This window comes from Bos indicus x Bos taurus, chromosome X (assembly GCF_003369695.1).
Source record: "Bos indicus x Bos taurus breed Angus x Brahman F1 hybrid chromosome X, Bos_hybrid_MaternalHap_v2.0, whole genome shotgun sequence".
NCBI lineage: Eukaryota > Metazoa > Chordata > Mammalia > Artiodactyla > Bovidae > Bos > Bos indicus x Bos taurus.
In genome coordinates, this window is record NC_040105.1 from 79006651 (window position 1) to 79031109 (window position 24459).

At 37.1% G+C, this 24459-nt stretch overlaps 1 protein-coding gene across 1 annotated transcript in view; it reads left to right on the top strand.

Moving 5' to 3' along the window:
• The window catches only part of DACH2 (dachshund family transcription factor 2), an 856348-nt gene that overhangs the window by 698295 nt on the left and 133594 nt on the right, over positions 1 to 24459 (top strand). Inside the window, exon 8 of the mRNA XM_027534851.1 lies at positions 4959 to 5042. Within this exon, the coding sequence (XP_027390652.1) occupies positions 4959 to 5042 (84 nt within the window). The remainder of the gene's footprint in view (positions 1 to 4958; positions 5043 to 24459) is intronic.

A 24459-nucleotide genomic window follows, 5' to 3' on the forward strand; every position in this document is an offset into this window, starting at 1 on the left:
TGTTAGCATTTGTCTTACATACTGTGGTGCTCCCGTGTTGGGTGCATATATATTTATAATTGTTATATCTTCTTCTTGGATTGATCCTTTGATCATTATGTAGTGACCACCTTTGTCTCTCTTCACAGCCTTTGTTTTAAAATCTATTTTATCTGATATGAGTATTGCTACTCCTGCTTTCTTTTGGTCCCTATTTGCATGGAAAATCTTTTTCCAGCCCTTCACTTTCAGTCTGTATGTGTCCCCTGTTTTGAGGTGGGTCTGGTGCTGGGAAAACTGGTCAACCACTTGTAAAAGAACAAAACTAGAACACTTTCTAATACCATACACAAAAATAAACTCAAAATGGATTAAAGATCTCAATGTAAGACCAGAAACTATAAAACTCCTAGAGGAGAACATAGGCAAAACACTCTCCCACATACATCACAGCAGGATCCTCTATGACCATCTCCCAGAATATTGGAAATAAAAGCAAAAATAAACAAATGGGACCTAATTAAACTTAAAAGCTTCTGCACAACAAAGGAAACTATTAGCAAGGTGAAAAGGCAGCCTTCAGAATGGGAGAAAATAATAGCAAAGGAAGCAACGGACAAACAACTAATCTCAAAAATATACAAGCAACTCCTACAGATCAACTCCAGAAAAATAAATAACCCAATCAAAAAATGGGCCAAAGAACTAAATAGACATTTCTCCAAAGAAGACATACAGATGGCTAACAAACACATGAAAAGATGCTCAACATCACTCATTATCAGAGAAATGCAAATCAAAACCACTATGAGGTACCATTTCACACCAGTCAGAATGGCTGAGATCCAAAAGTCTACAAGCAATAAATGCTGGAGAGGGTGTGGAGAAAAGGGAACCCTCTTACACTGTTGGTGGGAATGAAAACTAGTACAGCCACTATGGAGAACAGTGTGGAGATTTCTTAAAAAACTGGAAATAGAACTGCCTTATGATCCAGCAATCCCACTGCTGGGCATACACACTGAGGAAACCAGAAGGGAAAGAGACACGTGTACCCCAATGTTCATCACAGCACTGTTTATAATAGCCACGACATAGAAGCAACCTAGATATCCATCAGCAGATGAATGGATAAGAAAGCAATGGTACATATACACAATGGAGTATTACTCAGCCATTAAAAAGAGAACATTTGAATCAGTCCTAATGAGGTGGATGAAACTGGAGCCTATCATACAGAGTGAAGTAAGCCAGAAGGAAAAACACCAATACAGTATACTAACGCATATATATGGAATTTAGAAAGAGGGTAACAATAACCCTGTGTACGAGACAGCAAATAGACACTGATGTATAGAACAGTCTTATGGACTCTGTGGGAGAGGGAGAGGGTGGGAAGATTTGGGAGAATGGCATTGAAACATGTAAAATATCATGTATGAAATGAGATGCCAGTCCAGGTTCGATGCCCGATCCTGGATGCTTGGGGCTAGTGCACTGGGACGACCCAGAGGGATGGTATGGGGAGGGAGGAGGGAGGAGGGTTCAGGATGGGAAACACATGTATACCTGTGGTGGATTCATTTTGATATTTGGCAAAAGTAATACAATTATGTAAAGTTTAAGAATAAAATAAAATTAAAAAAAAAATAAAGTTCCAGTATATTTCTACAAAAAAAAAAAAAAAAAAGACAGAATGATCTGTTTGTTTCCAAGGCAAACCATTAAATATCAGAGTAATCCAAGTCTATGCCCCAACGACTACTGATGAAGAAGCTGAAGTTGAACGTACTATGAAGACCTACAAGACCTTTTAGAACTAAAATCCCTAAAGATGTCCTTTTCATTATACGGGACTGGAATGCAAAAGTAGGAAGTCAAGAAACACCTGGAGTAACAGGCAAAGTTGGCCTTGGAATACAGAATGAAGCAGGGCAAAAGCTAATAGAGTTTTGCCAAGAGAAGGCACTGGTCATAGCAAACACCTTCTTCCAATAACACAGGAGAAGTCTCTACACATTGACATCACCAGATGGCCAACACCAAAATCAGATTGATTGTATTCTTTATAGCCAAAGATGGAGAAGCTCTATACAGTCAGCAAAAACAAGACTGGGAGCTGACTGTGGCTCAGAACATGAAATCCTTATTGCCAAATTCAGACTTACATTGAAGACAGTAGGGAAATCCAATAGACCATTCAGGTATGACCTAAATCAAATCCCTTATGATTATACAGTGGTAGTGAGAAATAGATTTAAAGGGCTAGATCTGATAGATAAAGTGCCTGATGAACTATGGACTGAGATTCATGACATTATACAGGAGATAGGGATCAAGACCATCCTCATGGAAAAGAAATGCAAAAAAGCAAAATGGCTGTTTGGGGAGGCCTTACAAATAGCTGTGAAAAGAAGAGACATGAAAAGCAAAGGAGAAAAGGAAAGATATAAGCATCTGAATGCAGAGTTCCAAAGAATACCAAGAAGAGATAAGAAAGCCTTCCTCAGCGATCAATGCAAAGAAGTAGAGGAAAACATCAGAATGGGAAAGACTAGAGATCTCTTAAAGAAAATTAGAGATACCAAGGGAACATTTCATGCAAAGATGGGCTCGATAAAGGACAGAAATGGTATGGACCTAACAGAAGCAGAAGATATTAAGAAGAGGTGGCAAGAATACACAGAAAAACTGTACAAAAAAGAGCTTCACAACCCAGATGTTCACTATGGTGTGATTACTCACCTAGAGCCAGACACCCTGGAATGTGAAGTCACGTGGGCCTTAGAAAGCATCACTACAAACAAAGCTAGTGGAGGTGATGGAATTCCAGGAGAGCTATTTAAAATCCTGAAAGATGATGCTGTGAAAGTGCTGCACTCAATATGCCAGCAAATTTGGAAAACTCAGCAGTGGCCACAGAACTGGAAAAGGTCAGTTTTCCTTGCTATCCCAAAGAAGGGCAATGCCAAAGAATGCTCAAATTACTGCACAATTGCACTAATCTCACACGCTAGTAAAGTAATGCTTAAAATTTTCCAAGTCAGGCTTCAGCAATACGTGAACTGTGAACTTCCAGATGTTCAAGCTGGTTTTAGAAAAGGCAGAGGAACCAGAGATCAAATTGCCAACATCCGCTGCATCATGGAAAAAGCAAGAGTTCCAGAAAAACATCTATTTCTGCTTTATTGACTATGCCAAAGCCTTTGACTGTGTGAAGCACAATAAACTGTGGAACATTCTGAAAGAGATGGCAATACCAGACCACCTGACCTGCCTCTTGAGAAACCTATATGCAGATAGGAAACAACAGTTAGAACTGGACATGGAACAACAGACTGGTTCCAAATTGTAAAAGGAGTACGTAAAGGCTGTATATTGTCACCCTGCTTATTTAACTTATATGCAGTGTACGTCATGAGACATGCTGGGCTGGAAGAAGCAAAAGCTGGAATCAGGATTGCCAGGAGAAATATCAGTAACCTCACATATGCAGATGACACCACCCTTATTGCAGAAAGTGAAGAGGAACTCAAAAGCCTCTTAATGAAATTGAAAGAGGAGAGTGAAAAAGTTGGCTTAATGCTCAACATTCAGAAAACAAAGATCATGATATCTGGTCCCATCACTTACTGCAGCCATGAAATTAAAAGATGCTTACTCCTGGCAAGAAAAGTTATGACCAACCTGGATAGCATATTGAAAAGCAGAGACATTACTTTGCCAACAAAGGTCCGCCTTGTCAAGGTTATGATTTTTCCTGTGGTCATGTATGGATGTCAGAGTTGGACTGTGAATAAAGCTGAGCACCGAAGAATTGATGCCTTTGAACTGTGGTGTTGGAGAAGACTCCTGGGAGTCCCTTGGACTGCAAGGAGATCCAACCAGTGCATTCTGAAGGAGATCAGCTCTTGGTGTTCTTTGGAGGGAATGATGCTAAAGCTGAAACTCCAATACTTTGACCATCTCATGCAAAGAGCTGACTCATTGGAAAAGACTCTGATGCTGGGAGGGATTGGGGGCAGGAGAAAAAGGGGATGACAGAAGATGAGATGCCTGGATGACATCACCGACTCGATTTACGTGAGCTTGAGTGAACTCCGGGAGTTGGTGATGGCCAGGGAGGCCTGGTGTTCTACAATTCATGGGGTCACAAAAAGTTGGACATGACTGAGTGACTGAACTGAACTGTCATACACATATTTTAAAGGATGTCTTATGTTTATAAATAAAATATGTCAAAGCAGTATAGTATTATAAAAAAAAATCTTGACAACATAAAGTATTTCTAATTACACTGACAGAAATTATACTCTTTATGTGCATTCAGCAATTGTTGAAGCATGATGAGATTGTCTATAACTGCATAAAAAGTTTTGATGATTTTTGTTTTAAAGTGACCATATTTATTGATGGTGCTATATAATATTTTAATAAAGTATAAATAAGGAATATTAAGTGATAAACTGAAATTGTCATGATTTTCCTCTTTCAATATAAATGTTTTGTGAAGTACTTACAACAATGACCAGAAAATTATATCATATCTATTAATTTTGCTATATATTTGCAAAAACTCTGTAAGGTACATTTGAATCATAATTATTTTAAACTCATAAGATTAAATGCAAAATTCATTTCAGAAGCATTTTTGGAATTATTGATTATAGAGGTAAATAGCTAATTTGCACATGAATTTTAAAAGAGGATATATTTTAAATGATTTAAAGAAATATGTTAGAAATTATATATGTACTATGCATTAATTATACTTTAAAAACCGTGATTGAGCAGCTTATTGATTTTTAAATTGCACGATCATCATACCAACAAAAATCTTTTCAGTGGTTCATAAGTAGAAGTGTATAAAATTCCTGTTAGTTATTTATTGGGGTAAAATAGCTATTTATGCAATGCTTTTCTGCTTTTCTTTTGCCTATTTTGCAAGAGAATTACTCACTTAAATCTTTTACTTATAGTTATGATGCCCAACAATAGAGAGGACCTTATTGTTGACCAGGATACTGGACCAACTATCAAAAAATTCCAAAGGGAAAATAAAGGTAAAATAATTTTTGCTTATTTAATGTACATATAAAGATTGGACACTAGCTCACTTAACACCCTATTGCGGTATATTGTATACACATTTCCCTCAGTCAGAATAGATCTATACTGACTTTGGATAAATTCTTTTAGTATTAAAAATAATATTTACCTGAATTTTATTTGATATTATAAATAACATATTAACCTGAAGTTTCTTAGTGCCTGTGGTTGGAAGTTTTACCCTAAGCTCTTTATATTATGCCTGATTAGAGACATCTGATTCTCTTTTTATTATGTTTGTACTTTGTTGACTATATTTAAATTAATCATCATTTTATGGTTATGTTTGAAAAACTTGAGTTGCTGTCATGCAGGAAAGATGTTACCCTCAACATGCAAAAGTGATTTTAAAAGTATATGCTGATTTAGACATTTCAAATGAAATTTTAGCAAGCTACTCCAATCATGTATTTACCTAGAATGATGACATCAATCTGGCTTGTAATCAACTGACAAATGTGTAATTTCTGCACAGCATCCAATTTTTTCTTAGGATATCTGTTTGAAGAAGGTAGGGAGAGTAAGAATTTCAGTCACATTTCCTTGATATGAAAACTGAGTACAACTTTGTTTAAAAGACTTAAGGTAAGAGTAAAGGAAAGTATATCGGCATATGTTATAGGCTATGCACTATGATTGTCATCATGAATTTATTAACTCTAAGCTAAAGAACATAAGCTAATAGGTAATTTGTCAGATCACCAGATGGTCTGACTGTACTTCACTATTAGGATGCATTTTTCTGTCTTTAACAAAGATGCTGATAATATGTAGGAAAAAAAAAAAAAAAAACCCTCCATGAACAGCTGAGGAGTTGACGGAGAATTTTCTTTTACTTTTTCTCTAGACTTAACTTGCTTTCTAATTACCTAGATGAGCGTTTTAGTTAGAATTTGGAATATTCTAGGATTTTAATTTCATCGAACCATGTTTGGTTTTCTTGCCATATGTTTTGTCTTTTCTTATTCAAAGACTGTACTTTCTGGGGCCCAAGTTGTAAATGCTTGATTTCAGAAAAGTTGTCAGAGTGGAAGAAGTCAAGTTTAGTATATTAAATTACCCAAACACTTACAGAGGTAATGGAACTGTAGTTAAAGATGAAACTTCATTCATAACTCAGCAACAATTTGTTCCTGAAACCTCTTTCCCAGCAAGTGATGACAATTTGAAGGACAGCTTGGTAGTAAAGCAGATTTTCTAGGAAAATCTCAAGCTGTACATGATACACATGATTCCATCAGAACTGCAAACCCCATAAGTCACAGTGGCATTTAGGACTGGCTTGTGTGCTGCAATGCTCAAGGACACACTGCTACGTCTAATGAAAAATCAGCTGGAGTGCTAGTACAGATGTACAGTAACTGAATTTCATAAAAATACACAGTGGTATGCACTGCCATTTCTGAGTCTCTTGCTGTGGAATGGCACAGTTATACTCATTTGAAATAGATTGGTCACACATCCTGATGAGGATATTAATAGACAAGAGTGACATATTAAACTGCATTTATTCAGTTATAATGGAAAGCTTATCTTTTTTCTGATTTATTCATTCCTTGATTTATTTGGTTTAGGGTCACTGTTTTTTTATTTTTTGTTTCTTAAATTTTTATTTCTCTATTTTTAAAATTTATTTATTTATCTTAATTGAAGGCTAATTAATTACAATATTGTAGTGGCTTTTGCCATAAAGTGACATGAACTAGCCATGGGTGTACATGTGTTACCCATCCTGAACCACCCCCTCCACCTCCTTCCCCATCCTTTCCCTTGGAATTGTCCCAGTACACTGGCCCTGAGCACCCTGTCTCATGCATCAAACCTGGACTGGCGATCTATTTCACATATGGTAATATACATGTTTCAAAATTATTCTCTCAAATCATCCCACCCTCTCCTTTTCCCACAGAGTCCAAAAGTCTGTTCTTTACATCTGTGTCTCCTTTGCTTTCTAACATATAGGGTTATTGTTACCATCTTTCTAAATTCTGTATATATGTGTGAATATACTGTATTGGTGTTTTTCTTTCTGACTTACTTCACTCTGTATAACAGGCTCCAGTTTCATCCACCTAATTAGAACTGACTCAAATGAATTCTCTTTAAGAACTGAGTAATATGCCATTATGTATATGTATCACAACTTTCTTATACACTTGTTTGCCGATGGACATCTAGGTTGCTTCCATGTTCTAGCTATTGTAAACAGTGCTGCGATGAACATTGAGGTACACATGGTTTCCTTGGTGTGTATGCCCAGCAGTGGGATTGCTGGGTCATATGACAGTTCTATTACCAGGTTTCTAAGGAATCTCCAAACTGTTCTCAATAATGGCTGTACTAGTTTGCATTCTAGCCAATGGCATAAGAGGGTTCCATTTTCTCCACACCCTCTCCAGCATCTATTGTTTGTAGACATTTTGATAGCAGCTATTCTGACCAGCGTGAGATGGTACTTCGTTGTAGTTTTGATTTGCATTTATCTGATAATGAGTGACATTGAGCAACTATTCATGTGTTTGTTAGCCATCTGTAGATCTTCTTTGGGGAAATGTCTGTTGAATTTTTTGGCCCATTTCTTCATTAGGTCATTTACTTTTCTGGAATTGAGTTGCATGAGCTGCTTATATATATTTGAGATTAATTATTTGTCAGTTGCTTTGTTTGCTGTTATTTTCTCCCATTCTAAAGGCTGTCTTTTCACCTTGCTTATAGTTTCCTTCGTTGTGCAAAAGCTGTTAAGTTTAATTGGGTCTCACTTGTTTATTTTTGCTTTTTTTTTTTCAAGGTATTATATCATGTCATTTCATTTTATTAAAAGAAGCTGCATTCTTTTTGGACAGTGATATTACAGAGATAATCCTCTGTGTTTTTTTTAATTTTATTTTATTTTTAAACTTTACAATATTGTATTGGTTTTGCCAAATATCAAAATGAATCTGCCACAGGTATACACGTGTTCCGCATCCTGAACCCTCCTCCCTCCTCCCTCCCCATACCATCCCTCTGGGTCATCACAGTGCACCAGCCCCAAGCATCCAGTATCGTGCATCAAACCTGGACTGGCGACTCGTTTCATACATGATAGTATACATGTTTCAATGCCATTCTCCCAAATCTTCCCACCCTCTCCCTCTCCCACAGAGTCCATAAGACTGTTCTATACATCAGTGTCTCTTTTGCTGTCTCGTATACAGGGTTATTGTTACCATCTTACTCTGGGAGGTGGGCCATAGAGGATCCTGCTGTGAATTATGTCAGAGAGTGTTTTGCCTATGTTTTCCTCTAGGAATTTTATAGTTTCTGGTCTTACGTTGAGATCTTTAATCCATTTTGAGTTTATTTTTGTGTATGGTGTTACAAAGTGTTCTAGTTTCATTCTTTTACAAGTGGTTGACCAGTTTTCCCAGAACCACTTGTTAAAGAGATTGTCTTTTCTCCATTGTATATTTTTGCCTCCTTTGTCAAAGATAAGGTGTCCATAGGTGTGTGGGTTTATTTCTGGGCTTTCTGTTTTGTTCTATTGATCTCTATTTCTCTCTTTGTGCCAGTACCAATCCATCCTGATGACTGTAGATTTGCAGTATTGTATGAAGTCAGACACATTGATTCCTTCAGTTTCATTCTGCTTTCTCAAGATTGCTTTGGCTATTCAAGGATTTTTGTATTTCCATACAAGTTGTGAAATTATTTGTTCTAGTTCTCTGAAAAATACATTGGTATCTTGATAGGGACTATATTGAATCTATAGATTACTTTGGGTAGTATACTCATTTTCACTATATTGTTTCTTCCAATCCATGAACATTGTATATTTCTCCATCTTTATGTATCATCTGTGATTTCTTTCATCAGTGTTTTATAGTTTTCTATATATAGGTCTTTTGTTTCTTTGAGTATATTTATACCTAAGTTTTTTTTTTTCTTTCTTTCTTTTTATTGCAATGTTGAATGGAATTGTTTCCTTAATTTCTCTTTCTGTCTTTGCATTGTTAGTGTACAGGAATGTAAGGCATTTCTGTGTGTTAATTTTAATATCCTGAAACTTTACTATATTCATTGATCAGCTGTAGTAATTTTCTGGTGGAATCTAGGGTTTTCTATCTAGAGGATCATATCATCTGCAAACAGTGAAAGTTTTGCTTCTTCTTTTCCAATCTGGATTCCTTTTATTTCTATTTCTTCTCTGATTTCTGTGGCTAAAACTTCCAAAACTATGTTGAATAGTAGTGATGAGAATGGCACCCTTGTCCTGTTCCTGACTTTAGGGGAAATGCTTTCAGTTTTTCACCACTGAGGATAATGTTTGCTGTGGGTTTACCAGATAAGCTGTTTATTATGTTGAGGTATGTTCCTTCTATTCATGCTTTCTGTTTTTTTTTTTTTTTTTTTAATCCTAAATGGATGTTAGATTTTGTCAAAGGTTTTCTGTGCGTCTATTGAGATAATCATATGTTTTTTATCTTTCAATTTGTTAATGTGGTGCATCATATTGATTGATTTGCAAATATTGTAGAATCCTTGCATCTCTGGGATAAAGTCCCCTTGGTCATGATGTATGTTGTTCTTAGTATGTTGTTGGATTCTGTTTTCTAGAATTATGTTGAGGATTTTTGCATCTATGTTCATCCGTGATATTGGCTTGTAGTTTTCTTTTTTGTGGCATCTTTGTCTGGTTTTTGTATTACAGTGATGGTGGCCTCATAGAATGAGTTTGGAAGTTTACCTTCCTTTGCAATTTTCTGGAAGAGTTTGAGTAGGATAGGTATTAGCTCTTCTCTAAATTTTTGGTAGAATTCCCCTGTGAAGCCATCTGGTCTTCGGATTTTGTTTGTTGGAAGATTTCTGATTATAGTTTCGATTTCTGTTCTTGTGATGTGTCTGTGAATATATTCTATTTCTCCCTGGTTCAGTTTTAAAAGGTTATACTTTTCTTTTGTTTAATATAAATTTATTTTAATTGGAGGCTAATTACTTTACAATATTGTATTAGTTTTGCCATTCTAAAAATTTGTCCATTTTATTGACATATAGTTGCTGATAGTAGTTTCTTATGATACTTTGTATTTCTGTGTTGTCTGTTGTGATTTTTCCATTTTAATTTCAAATTTTGTTGATTTGATTCTTCTCCCTTTTTCTCTTGATGAGTCTGGATAACAGTTTTCCTATTTTATTTATCTTCTCAAAGAATTAGCTTTTAGCTTTGTTGATTTTTGCTATGGTCTCCTGTGTTTTGGATTTATTTCTGCCCTAATTTTTATGATTTCTTTCCTTCTAATAACCCTGGGGTTCTTAAATTCTTCTTTTTCTAGTTGCTTCATGTGTAGAGTTAGGTTCTTTATTTGATTTTTCTCTTGTTTCTTGAGGTAAGCTTTTATTGTTATGAGCCTTTCCCTTAGCACTGCTTTTACTGAATCCCATAGGTTTTGGGTTATTGTGTTTTCATTTTCATGTACTTGTTTCTTTTTAATACAAATTTATTTATTTTAATTGGAGGTTAATTACATTACAATATTGTATTGGTTTTGTCATACATCAACATGAATCCGCCACAGGTGTACACTATACATATTTTGATTTCTTTTTGGATTTCTTCTGTTATTTGTTTTTTATTCAGAATAATGTTGTTTAGCCTCCATATGTTTCTAGTTTTAATAGTTTTTTTTTTTTTTTAGTTGACCTTTAATCTTACTGCAGAAAAGAGGTTTGAAAATATTTCATTTTTTTGAATTTACCAAGGCTAGATTTATGGCCCAGGATGTGATCTATCTTGGAGAAGGTTCTGTGTGCCCTTGAGAAAATGGTGAAATTCATTTTTTGGGGGTGAAATGTCCTATAGATATCAATTAAGTCTAACTGGTCCATTGTATCATTTAAAGTGTGTGTTTCCTTGCTAATTTTCTGTTTAGTTGATCTATCCATAGTTGTGAGTGGGGTCTTAAAGTCTCCCACTATTATTGTGTTACTGTTAATTTCCCCTTTCATACTTGTTAGCATTTACCTTCCATAGTACAGTGCTTGTATGTTGGGTGCATATATATTTATAATTTTTATATCTTCTTCTTGGATCGATCCTTTGATCATTATGTAGTGTCTTCTTTGTCTCTTTTCACGGCCTTTATTTCATAGTCTATTTTATCTTATATGAATATTGCTACTCCTGTTTTCTTTTGGTCTCCATTTGCATGACATATATTTTTCCAGCCCTTCATTTTCAGTCTGTATGTGTCCCTTGTTTTGAGGTGGGTCTCTTGTAGACAGCATATATAGGGGTTTTGTTTTTGTATTCCATTTAGCCAGTCTTTGTCTTTTTGATGGGGCATTCAACCCATTTACATTTAAGGTAATTATTTGTAAGTATGATACCTTTGCCATTTACTTTGTTGTTTTGGGTTCGAGTTTATAAACCTTTCCTGTGTTTGTTGTCCAGAGAAGATCCTTTAGCATTTGTTGAAGAGCTGGATTTGTGGTCTAAGTTCTCTCAGCTTTTGTTTGTCTGTAAAGCTTTTGATTTCTCCTTCATCTTTGAAGGAGATCTTTCTGGGTACAGTAATCTGGGTTGTATATTTTTCTCTTTCATCACTTTCAGTATGTCCTTCCATTCCCTTCTGGCCTGACGAATTTCTATTGAAAGATCAGTTGTTATCATTATGGGAATCCCCTTCTGTGTTATTTGTTGCTTCTCCATTGCTGCTTTTTATATTTGCTTTTTGTATTTGATCTTCTTTAATTTGATTAATATGTGTCTTGAGGTGTTTCGCCTTGGGTTTATACTGTTTGGGACTCTCTGGTTTCTTCGAAGTGGGTGGCTATTTCTTTCCCCATTTTAGGGAAGTTTTCAACTGTTACCTCCTCAAGTATTTTCTCATGGCACCCTTTCTTTTTGTCTTCTTCTGGGACTCCAATGATTCAAATGTTGGTGCATTTAACATTGTCCCAGAGGTCTCTGAGGTTGTCCTCATTGCTTTTAATTCTTTTTTTTTTTTTCTTTTTTCTTCTCTGCTTCATTTATTTTAACCATTCTATCTTCCACCTCACTCATCCTCTCTTCTACCTCAGTTATTCTACTGTTGGTTCCCTCCAGAGTGCCTTTATCTCAGTTATTGCATTATTCATTATTGATTGACTATTTTTTTTTTTTTTTATTTCTTCTAGGTCCTTGTTAAACATTTCTTGCATCTTCTCAATCCTTGTGTCTAGTCTCTTTATCTGTACCTCCATTTGTTTTCAAGATTTTGGATCATCTCTACTATCATTATTCTGAATTATTTTTATGGTAGACTCCATATGTCCTCCTCTTTTGTTTGCTTTGGTGGGTACTTATCATGTTCCTTTACCTGCCGAATATTTCTCTGCCTTTACATTTTGTTTAAGTTGATGTATTTGGGGTGGCCTTTCTGTGTGCTGGAATTTTGTGGTTCTTCTTATTGTGGAGGTTCTTCCATATGTGTGGCATTGGATGAGTGGCTTGTCAAGGTTTCCTGGTTAGGGAAGCTTTCATCAGTGTTATGATGGGTTGAGCTGGATCTCTTCTCTCTGGAGTGCAATGAAATGTCCAGTAGTGAGTTTTGAGGTGTCTGTGGGTTTGGTGTGACTTTTGGCCCCCTGTATTTTAATGCTCAGAGTTATGTTCCTGTGTTTTGGGGGAAATAACTTGGTATGTCTTGCGCTGAAACTTGTTGGCACTTAGGTGGAGCTTGGTTTCAGTACAGGTATGGAGGCTTTTGGATGAGCTCTTGTCAATTAATGGTCCCTGGAGTCAGGAGTTTTCTGGTGTTCTCAAGTTTTGGATTTAAGCCTCCTGCCTCTGGCTTTCAGTCTTGTTCTTACAGTAGCTTCAAGAATTCTCCATCCATACCACACTGATTATAAAACATATAGGTTAATGGTGAAAAGATTCTCGACAGTGAGGGACACCCAGAGAGTTTCACAGAGTTACATAGAGAAGATAAGTGGGAGGAAGGAAATAGAGGTGGCCAGGAGGAGAAGGGGAGTCAAGAGGAGAGAGACAAATCTTACCAGTAGTCAGTTCCCTAAGTGTTCTCCACAGCCTAGAACACCCAAAGAAAGTCACAGAGTTAGGTAGAGAAGAGGAGTGAGAGTGAGGAGATAGAGGTGACCTGGGGGAGAAAAAGGAGAGTCAAAAGGGGAGACAGCAGTCAAGCCAGTAATCACACCCCTAAGTAAAATGGGTATTGAAGATTAGATTCTTAAAGGTACAAAGTTGATAAAAAAAAAATACTAAAAAGCAAATACTAAAAATCTAGAGTAGAGTTTAGACTCTCAAAAATACAATATTAAAAAAAGTCACAAAATTATAAAAAATATATACATATGCAATTTGGTTTAAAATGGGGTCTTTTTTTTTGCAAGGTAAAATAAGTTGTAAAAATGAAAATTAAAAGAGTAATAAATAATTTAAAAATTTAGATATTAAAAAGTGATAATAGTAAAATACATCTAGGAATTTCTCTGGAGCTGTTGAGGGCAATGTGGGGTTAGTTCAGTTTCATATAGTTCCTTGTTCCAGCTTATACTTCTTCTCAAGGTCTATTGGCCTCTTCTAATGTAGTCGGTGCTAACTACAATGTTTTAACCTGTTGCACCTTTCACTTCCAAAGCAGTTCCCTCTTTGTGTATTTCAGCTTTCTCTGTTTCCAAGTTTCTTCAGTGTCTAATTTCTGCCCTGACACAAGGGGGCGAAGGTGGTCACATATTTAGGCTCACTTGTTTAGTTGTGGTTTGGGGAGGGAGGAACACTGCAAACAAATATCACTGGCCTGTGTTGGGAGTGCTCACAGTGACTGGGCCACATTGGGTTTGACTCTGCTCACTGAGTGTGTGTTTCCTGGTCTACACTGCTCAGACTCCTGGTTGCTCCCCAGGGGGACTGTCCAACAAGGCTCAGGGTTGCCTGCACTTCCCAGGTCTAAGCCACTCAGGTTCAGGTTCTCGGGTACTCCACAAAGGCACTGATTCATTTGGGCCTTTGTTTTGTGCCCTTCCCAGGTCCAAGCAGCTCAGATAACCAGGTGCTTGGTGAGCACACTGTCCCAGGTATACGGTGTGTCTTATCACCTCCCTGGCCCCAGCTGCTTGATTTCCTGGTTGCACCATGAGAGTGCTGTCTCAGGTGTACCATGCATCTCCTCTGGGGAGCTGATCTCAGGCTGTGACCCTCCTGGCAGATATCCACCATCCAGAATCCCAGGAAGACTTAGCAACTGGGAGCCTGCTCACAATTTGGTGGAGGATGCCATCTCTGGGGCCAAGGTTGCCCCTTGCCTTCTGGCTCTGGCTGTTGCCTGCCTGCCTCACTTCTTCTGGTGGGGAGATGGGCCATTCTACACCCGGCTAGCTCTCCTCTGGTATTCACTCAATCTTTTGTTCTGTGAGCAGACCAGGCTATGCCTTTGGTTACAGCTCTTTGTCCGGAAGTTCTCTCTCTCTTTTTTCTCTCTCTCTGGCTATCCCACAGTTTGGGTTGCTATCTCATGTTACATCCCTTAAGTTGTCCTCAAGACATTCAGTTCCCATCCTTACCCTAAGCATTCAACCCATACCTCCATATTCATGCCCCACTCTCTGCTGGTGGCCACGAGCATCTGGGCTACTTCTCCACTGGGAGTGGTGTTTAGGTGCATATTCTGTTTTTTTTTTTGTTTGTTTGTTTTGTTTGTTTTTTTTTTGTTTTGTTTTGTTTTGTTTTGTTTTTCCCCTCCTGGTTAGCCCTCTGAGATTCCAGAACTCAACACAGACCTGCTGGTGAGAGGACTTCCTGGTGTTTGGAAACTTCTCCTCTTTCATGACTTCCTCCCTGCAGCTGGGTCTCCACCCCTAACTCTTTTGTCTCTCTTTTTGTCTTTTATATTTTGTCCTCCTCCTTTCAAAGAGAATGGGCTGCTTTCTGGGTGCCTGCTGTCCTCCGCCAGTGTTCAGAAGTTGTTTTCTGGAATTTCCTCAGTGTTCAAATGGTATTTTGATGAATTTGTGGGGGAGAAAGAGTTCTCCCTATCCTATTCCTCCATCATCTTAGGACTGCCCCTCAGGGTCATTCAAAAGCTTTCTTTTAAATGAGATTTTCTACGACAAGTTCTACCAGCTGGATTTGTGGTATTAAGATAAAATATATTTTCCTGAAATAGATTTTAGTTCTTAAAAGGGAATGCAGTTTAAAGTAGAAATCTCAACATTCATTAAGTTTGACAAGTAGGCAGTTTATACAACTGTGGCAAACATATGTTTTCACATCTGTTTTGAGTAATATTATCATGATTTTACTGAGTAGTATCATCCATGGCTCTGGAAATTAGAAAATGCCAACTTTACTGTTATGTCTAAATTTTCAGAAAATGAAGAAATACCATAGAATATGCTTCATGTAGACTGCCCCTTGCTCTATCTTGTAAAATTAGGTGACAGACAGTGTAATATGTATCTCAAATGATAATCTGCATTTTGCCTTGAGTTTTCATATGCAGACATTTCATAGTCTATATGATCTAGGCTTTCCTGGCAGTGATGTCCCTTTATATTGTATCTGATATGAATTATCAAAATTGATATTTTAGTTTTGACTCAAGTATTAATAGGTTCACCAAACTGACTGGTCAGTTAAAGACTTTGATTTTATTTTTCTACATATATTCAAACAAATTGACCAAATCAATTGTATATTATGACATTGTATTACATAATTTTTTAGCAATCAGTTTTGGAATTTTTTAGAGACTTTGGGACTATCCACTCTACTTTACCCATGTGGAAGCAAAGGCACAAAGAAAGGCCCTCTGCCCTTGGCAGCCGTTGGTTTCTGAAACTGCTAGTAGGAATACAGGGGCTTTTTGATATTTTACACTTAACATTGATTGTATCTATTGAAAACTTTATATGTAAAATAAGTGCCAATGATCAAACTTTGGTATGCTATCTAAATACTGGAACAATAAATTTATCATCAACCCCAATACTTGAGTCCACTAAAACATTACATTTTAAGTCAGTCCACTATAGATGAAAAGATAATGGTTTGAACATCCTTAAGAATCTTAAGAACATAAAGTATATTTAATCTAAGATAAAGATGAAAATGAAAGTGTTAGTTGCTCAGTCATTTCCAAGTCTTTGCAACCCCATGGGCAGTAGCCCACAAGGCTCCTCTGTCCATGGAATTCTCAAGGCAAGAATCCTGGAGTAGGTAGCTATTCCCTTCTCCAAGGGATCTTCCTGACCCAGGGATCAAACCCAGGTCTCCTGCATTGCAGGCAGATTCTTTACCATTCAGCCACCAGGGAAGCCTAAAACAAAGATACTATCATATCAAGCCCAAAATAAATATACTATCATAGCATCAATACATGTTCTAAACCCTCTGCTAAACTGAAATTAGCATATCTGTGTAAAAATAAATGAAAATAAAGGTACTATCATTTATTATTTTTTACAAATAGGCTAATTTCAGTTTGGGGTTTCCCTGGTGGCTCAGATGGTAAGGATCTGCCTGCAATGTGGGAAAACTGGGTTCAGTTCCTGGGTTGGGAAGAATCCCTGGAGAAGTAAATGACTATCCATTCAGGACCACATATATATATATATATATATATATATATATATATATATATATATATACACACACACACACACACACACACATATGTTCAGTCATCAAGTGGTTTCTGACTCTTTGTGACCCTATGGATTGTAACCCACTAAGCTCCTCTGCCCATGTGGATTCTCCAGGAAACAATATTGGAGTGGGTTACCATGCCCTCTTCTGGGGAATCTACCCATCCCATGGATCGAACTTGTGATCTTCATTGCAGGTGGATTCTTTATCCTGAACCTCAGTGAAAGCTTTGGGGTATATACTGACACTATAATGTAAATATTTTCTATTCAGGCAGGTGCTTCATTATCTTAGTCTTTTCCTGAGATAATCGCAGATGTTACCTAAATCTTCTTTTTTAAATTAACTTATTTATTTTAATTGGAGGCTAATTACTTTACAATATTGTGATGGTTTTTGACATACATTGACATGAATCAGCCATGGGTGTACATGTGTTCCCCATGCTGAAACCCCCTCCCACCTGCCACCCCATCCTATCCCTCTGGGTCATCCCAGTGCACCAGTGTGCTCAGGGCTGTCTCATGCATTGAACCTGGACTGGTGATATAGTTCACATATGATATATACATGTTCCAGTGGTATTCTCTCAAATCATTTCATCCTTGCCTTCTCCCACAGAGTCCAAAAGTCTGTTCTTTACATCTGTGTCTCTTTTGCTGTCTCGCATATAGGATCATTGTTACCATCTTTCTAAATTCCACATAAATGCGTTAATATACTGTACTGGTGTTTTTCTTTCTGGCTTATTTCACTCTGTATAATAGGCTCCAGTTTCATCCACCTCATTAGAACTGATTCAAACACATTCTTTTTAATAGCTGAGTAATATTCCATTGTGTATATGTACCACAGCTTTCTTATCCATTCATCTGCCGATGGACATCTAGGTTGCTTCCATGACCGAGCTATTGTAAACAGTGCTGGAATCAACATTGGGGAACACGTTTCTCCTTCAAATCTGGTTTCCTTGGTGTGTATGCCCAGCAGTGTGATTGCTAGGGTTGTATGGCAGTTCTATTTGCAGTTGTTTAAGGAATATCCACACTATTCTATATAGTGGCTGCACTAGTTTGCATTCCCACCAACCGTGTAAGAGGGTTCCCATTTCTGCACACCCTCTTCAGCATTTATTGTTTGTAGATATTTTGATAGCAACCATTCTGACCGGCATGAAATGGTGCCTCACTATGGTTTTGATTTGCATTTCTCTGATAATGAATGAAGTTGGACATCTTTTATGTGTTTGTTAGCCATCTGTATGTCTTCTTTGGAAAAATGACTGTTAAGTTCTTCGGCCCATTTTTTGATTGGATCGTTTATTTTTCTGGAATTGAGCTGTAGGAGCTGCTTGTACATTTTTGAGAATACTTCTTTGTCAGTTTCTTCATTATTATTATTTTCTCCAATTCTGAAGGCTGTCTTTTCACCTTGCTTACAGTTTCCTTCATTGCACAAATGTTTTAAAGTTTAATTAGGTCCCATTTGTTTATTTTTGCTTTTTTTCCATTACTCTGGGAGGTGGGTCATAGAGGATCCATCTGTGATTTACGTCAGGGAGTGTTTTACCTATGTTTTCCTCTAGGAATTTTATAGTTTCTGGTCTTACATTTAGATTGTTAATCCATTGTGAGTTTATTTTTGTGTATGGTGTTAGAAAATGTTCTAGTTCATTCTTTTACAAGTATTTGACCAGTTTTCCCAGCACCACTTGTTAAAGAGATTGTCTTTTCTCCCTTGTATATTCTTGCTTCCTTTGTCAAAGATAAGAAGTCCATAGGTGTGTGGATTTATCTCTGGGATTTCTATTTTGTTCCATTAATCTATATTTCTGTCTTTGTGCCAGTACCATACTGTCTTGATGATTGTAGCTTTGTAGTAGAGCCTAAAGTGAGGCAGGTTGATTCCTCCAGTTCCAGTTTTCTTCTCAAGATTGCTTTGGCTATTTGAGTTTTTTTTTTTTTTTGTATTTCCATAATAATTGTGAAATTATTTGTTCTAGTTCTAGGAAAAATACTGTTGATAGCTTGATCGGGGCTGCATTGAATCTATAGATTGCTTTGGGTAGTATACTACTTTTCACTATATTGATTCTTCAGATCCATGAACATGGTATATTTCTCCATCTATTTGCATCATCTTTGATTTCTTTCATCAGTGTTTTATAGTTTTCTGTGTATATAGGTCTTTTGTTTCCTTAGGCTTTCTGGAGGTTTTTTTTTTTTTTTTTTTTTTTTTTATAAATGGATGTTGAATTTTGTCAAAGCCTTTCTCTGCATCTATTTATATAATCATACGGTTTTATCTTTCAATTTGTTAATATGGTGCATCACATTGATTGATTACCGAATCTTGAACAATCCTTGCATCCCTCGATAAAGCCCACTTGGTTATGATGTATGATGTTTTTTAATATGTTGTTGGATTCTGTTTGCTAGAATTTTGTTAAGAATTATTGCATCTATGTTCGTAAGTGATACTGTCCTGTAGTTATTTATTTATTTTTTTGGTGGCATCTTTGTCTGGTTTTGATATTAGGGTGATGGTGGCCTCATAGAATGAGTTTGGAAGTTTACATTCCTCTGCAATTTTCTGGAAGAATTTGAGAAGGATAGGTGTTAGCTATTTTCTAAATTTTTGGTAGAATTCCCCTGGGAAGCCACCTGGTCCTGAGACTTCGTTTGTTGGAAGATTTCTGATTACAGTTCGATTTCTGTGCTTGTGATAGATCTGTTAAGATTTTATATTTCTTTCTGGTTCAATTTTGGATGGTGATACTTTGTTAAGAATTTGTCCATTTCTTCCAAGTTTTCCATTTTTTTTTCCAGCTCTTTTTTTTTTCTTTTATTTTTAAACTTTACATAATTGTATTAGTTTTGCAAAATATCAAAATGGATCCGCCACAGGTATACATGTGTTCCCCATCCCGAACCCTCCTCCCTCCTCCCTCCCCATATCATCCCTCTGGGCAGTCCTAGTGCACCAGCCCCAAGCATCCAGCATCCTGCAGCGAACCTGGACTGGCAACTCGTTTCCTACATGATATTTTACATGTTTCATTGCCATTCTCCCAAATCTCCCCACCCTCTCCCTCTCCCACAGAGTCCATAAGACTGTTCTATACATCAGTGTCTCTTTTGCTGTCTCGTACACCGGGTTATTGTTACCCTCTTTCTAAATTCCATATATATGCGTTAGTATACTGTATTTATGTTTTTCCTTCTGGCTTACTTCACTCTGTATAATAGGCTCCAGTTTCATCCACCTCATTAGAACTGATTCAAATGTATTCTTTTTAATGGCTGAGTAATACTCCATTGTGTATATGTACCACAGCTTTCTTATCCATTCATCTGCTGATGGACATCTAGGTTGCTTCCATGTCTTGGCTATTATAAACAGTGCCCCAATGTTCATCGCAGCACTGTTTATAATAGCCAAGTTTTCCATTTTATTGACATATAGTTGCTGAGAATAGTCTCTTATAATCCTTTGTATTTCTGTGTTGTCTGTTGTGATTTCTCCATTTTCATTTATAATTTTGTTGATTTGATTCTTCTCCCTTTTTCTCTTGATGAGTCTGGCTAATGGTTTTTCTAATTTATTTATCTTCTCAAAGAATCAGCTTTTAGCTATGGCCTCCTTGTTTTGGATTTATTTCTGCCCTAATTTTTATGATTTCTTTTCTTCTACTAACCCTCAGTTTCTTCATTTCTTCTTTTTCTAGTTGCTTCATATGTAGAGTTATGTTATTTATTTGATTTTTCTCTTGTTTCTTGAGGGCAGCTTGTACTGCTATGTACCTTCCCCTTAGCACTGCTGTTACTGAATCCCAGAGATTTTTGGTAGTCGTGTTTTAATTTTCATTTGTTTCTATGCATATTTTGATTTCCTTTTTTATTTCTTCTGTGGTTTCTTGGTTATTCAGAAGCGAGTTGTTTATCCTCCATATGTTTGTACTTTTAATAGTCTTTTTTTTTTCCTCTGTGCTGCTGCTGCTAAGTCACATCAGTAATGTCCAACCCTGTGTGACCCCATAGATGGCAGCCCATTAGGTTCCTTTGTCCCTGGGATTCTCCAGGCAAGAATACTGGAGTGGGTTGCCATTTCCTTCTCCAATGCATGAAAGTGAAAAGTGAAAGTGAAATCACTCAGTTGTGCCTGACTCTTAGCGACCCCATGGACTGCAGCCTACCAGGCTACTCCATCCATGGGATTTTCCAGGCAAGAGTACTGGAGTGGGTTGCCATTTCCTTCTCCATTTCCTTCTGTAGTTGGCATCTAATATTACCACACTGTGATCAGAAAAGAGGCTTGAAATTTTTTTTTTTTTTTTAATTTACCAAGGGTAGATTTATAGCCCAGGATGTGATCTATCTTGGAGAAGCTTTTCTGTGTGGTTGAGAAAAAGGTGAAATTCATTGTGGAGTGAAATGTCCTATAGATATCAATTAGGTCTAACTGGTCTATTGTATCATTTAAAGTTTATGTTTCCTTGCTAATTTTCTGTTTAGTTGATCTATCCATAGTTGTGAGTGGGGTTTTAAAGTCTCCCACTATTATTGTGTTACTGTTAATTTCCCCTTTCATACTTGTTAGCATTTGCCTTCCATAGTACAGTGCTCCTATGTTGGGTGCATATATATTTATAATTGTTATATCTTCTTCTTGGATTGATCCTTTGATCATTATGTAGTGTCCTTCTTTGTCTCTTTTCACGGCCTTTATTTCAAAGTCTATTTTATCTGATATGAGTATTGCTACTCCTGATTTCTTTTGGTTTCCATTTGCGTGAAATATCTTTTTCCAGCCCATCATTTTCAGTCTGTATTTGTCCCTTGTTTTGAGGAGTGTATCTTCTCAATAGCATATATAGGAGTCTAGTTTTTGTATTCCATTCGGCCAGTCTTTGTCTTTTTGTTGGGGTATTCAACCCATTTACATTTAAGGTAATTACTGATAAGTATGATACCATTGCCATTTACTTTGTTGTTTTGGGTTTGAGTTTATAAACTTTTTCTGTGTTTGCTGTCTAGAGAAAACCTTTTAGCATTTGTTGAAGAGCAGGTTTGATGGTGCTGAATTCTCTCAGCTTTGGCTTGTCTGTAAAGCTTTTGCTTTCTCCTTCATCTTTGAATGAGATCCTTGTTGGGTATAGTAATCTGGGTTGTATATTTTTCTCTTTCATCACTTTAAGTATGTCCTGCCATTCCATTCTGAAGATTTCCTATTTACAGATCAGCTATTATCCTTATGGGAATCCCTTGTGTGTTATTTGTTGCTTTTCTCTTGCTGCTTTTAATATTTGCTCTTTGTGTTTGATCTTTGTTAATTTGATTAATATGTGTCTCATGGTGTTTCACCTTGGGTTTATCTTGTTTTGGGACTCTCTGGGTTTCTTGGAGTTGGATGACTATTTCCTTCCCCATTTTAGGGAAGTTTTCAACTATTATCTCAAGTATTTTCTCATGGCCTTTCTTTTTGTCTTTTTCTTCTGGGACTCCTATGATTCGAATTTTAGTGCGTTTATCATTGTCCCAGAGGTCTCTGAGGTTGTCCTCATTTCTTTTAATTATTTTTCCTTTTTTCCTCTCTGCTTCATTTATTTCCACCACTCTATCTTCCACCTCACTTATCCTTTCTTTTGCCTCAGTTATTCTACTGTTGGTTCCCTCCAGAATCCTTTTAATCTCAGTTATCTCATTATTCATTATTGATTGACCTTTTTTATTTCTTCTAGGTCCTTGCTAAATATTTGTTTCATCTTCTCAATCCTTGTCTCCAGACTTTTTATCTGTAACTCCATTTTGTTTTCAAGATTTTGCATAATTTTTACCATCATTATTCTGAATTCTATTTCAGGTAGACTCCCTATGTCCTCCTTTTTTGTTTGGTTTGGTGGCTATATTTATCATGTTCCGTTTCCTGCTGAATACTTCTCTGCCCTTTATTCTTGTTTACATTTTTGTGTTTGGCATGGCCTTTCTGTATGCTGGAAGTTTCCGGTTCATTAAATTATGGAGGTTCCTCCATATGGGTGGGTTTGGACGAGTGGCTTGTCAAGATTTCCTGGTTAGGGAACCTCGTGTCAGTGTTCTGGTGAGTGGAGCTGGATCTCTTCTCTCTGGAATGCAATGAAGTGTCCAATAGTGAGTTTTGAGGTGTGTGTGGGTTTGCTGTGACTTTTGGCCACCTGCATTTTAATGCTCAGGGTTATGTTCCTGCATTGTTGGAGAATTAGCTTGGTATGTCTTGCTCTGAAACTTGTTGGCTCTTAGGTGGAACTTGGTTTCAGTGTAGGTATGGAGGCTTCTGGATGTGCTCTTGTTGATTAATGGTCCCTGGAGTCAGGAGTTTTCTGGTGTCCTCAATTTTTGGATTTAAGCCTCCTGCCTCTGGCTTTCAGTCTTATTTTTACAGTAGTCTCAAGACTTCTCCATCCATACAGCACTGATGATAAAACATATATGTTAATAGTGAAAAGATTCTCGACAGTGAGGGACACCCAGAGAGTTTCATAGCGTTACATGGAGAAGAGAAAAGGGAGGAGAGAGAGAGAGGTGACCAGGAGGAAAAAGGGGAGGATCAAAATGGTAGAGAACAATTTAGCCAGAAATCAATTCTCTGTGTGCTCTCCACAGTCTGAAACACTCAGATTCCCTCAAGGAGTTACATAGTGAAGAGAAGAAGGAGGAAGGTGATAGAGGTTACCAGGAGAAGAGTGGGAGTCAAAAGGAGAGAGATCTATCCAGTAGTCAGTTCCCTAAGTGTACTCCACAGCCCAGAACATTCAAAGAGATTCACATAGTTGGGTAGAGAAGAGAAGGAGGAGGGAGAAGATAGAGGTGAGCTGGAGAAGAAAAGGAGAGTCAAAAGGGGAGAGACCAATCAAGCCAGTAAGCACACTCCTAAGTAAAAATGGGTACTGAAGATTGGATTTTTAAAGGTACAAAATTGATAACAAATACCAAAAAGCAAAGATTAAAAATCTAGGGTAGAGGTTAGACTCTCAAAAATACTATTAAAAAAAATCACAAGAATTATAAAAAAATACATATATGAAATTCACTTTGAAAATAAAAATGAAAATTAAAGGAGTAGTAAAGAACTTAAAAATTTTTTAAAAATGAAATAAATAAAAATGATAGTAGTAAAATATATATAGGAATTTCCCTGGAGCTGTTGAGGACTTTGAGGTGTCAGTTCAGTTTCATATAATTCCTTGTTCCAGCATATCCTTCTTCTCAAGGTCTATAAGCTCCTTCCAATATAGTCAGTGCTAACTACAGTGTTTTAATCTGTTGCACCTGTCACTTCCAAAGCGGTTCCCTCTTCTTTGCTTATTTTGGCTTCCTCTGTTTGCAAGTCTCTTCAATGTCTAATTTCCACCCTGACACAAGGGGGTGAAGGTGGTCACTTATTTAGGTTCACTTGTTTAGTTGTGATGTGCAGAAGGAGGAACACTGCAAACAAATATCACTGGCATGTGTGGCGAGTGCTTGCAGTGTCTAGGCCACACTGAGTTTGACCGTGCTCTCACTATGTGTGCTTTCCCGGTCTACACTGCTCATGCTCCAGGTTGCTCTGCAGGGGAACTGTCTAATGTGGGCCCTGGGTTGTGTGCAGTTCCCAGGTCTAAGCCACTCAGCTTCAGGTTCTCTGGTACTTCACAAAGGCACAGACTCATTTGGGTCTGTGTTTTGTGCCCTTCCCAGGTCCAAGCAGCTCAGGAGATCATGTGCTTG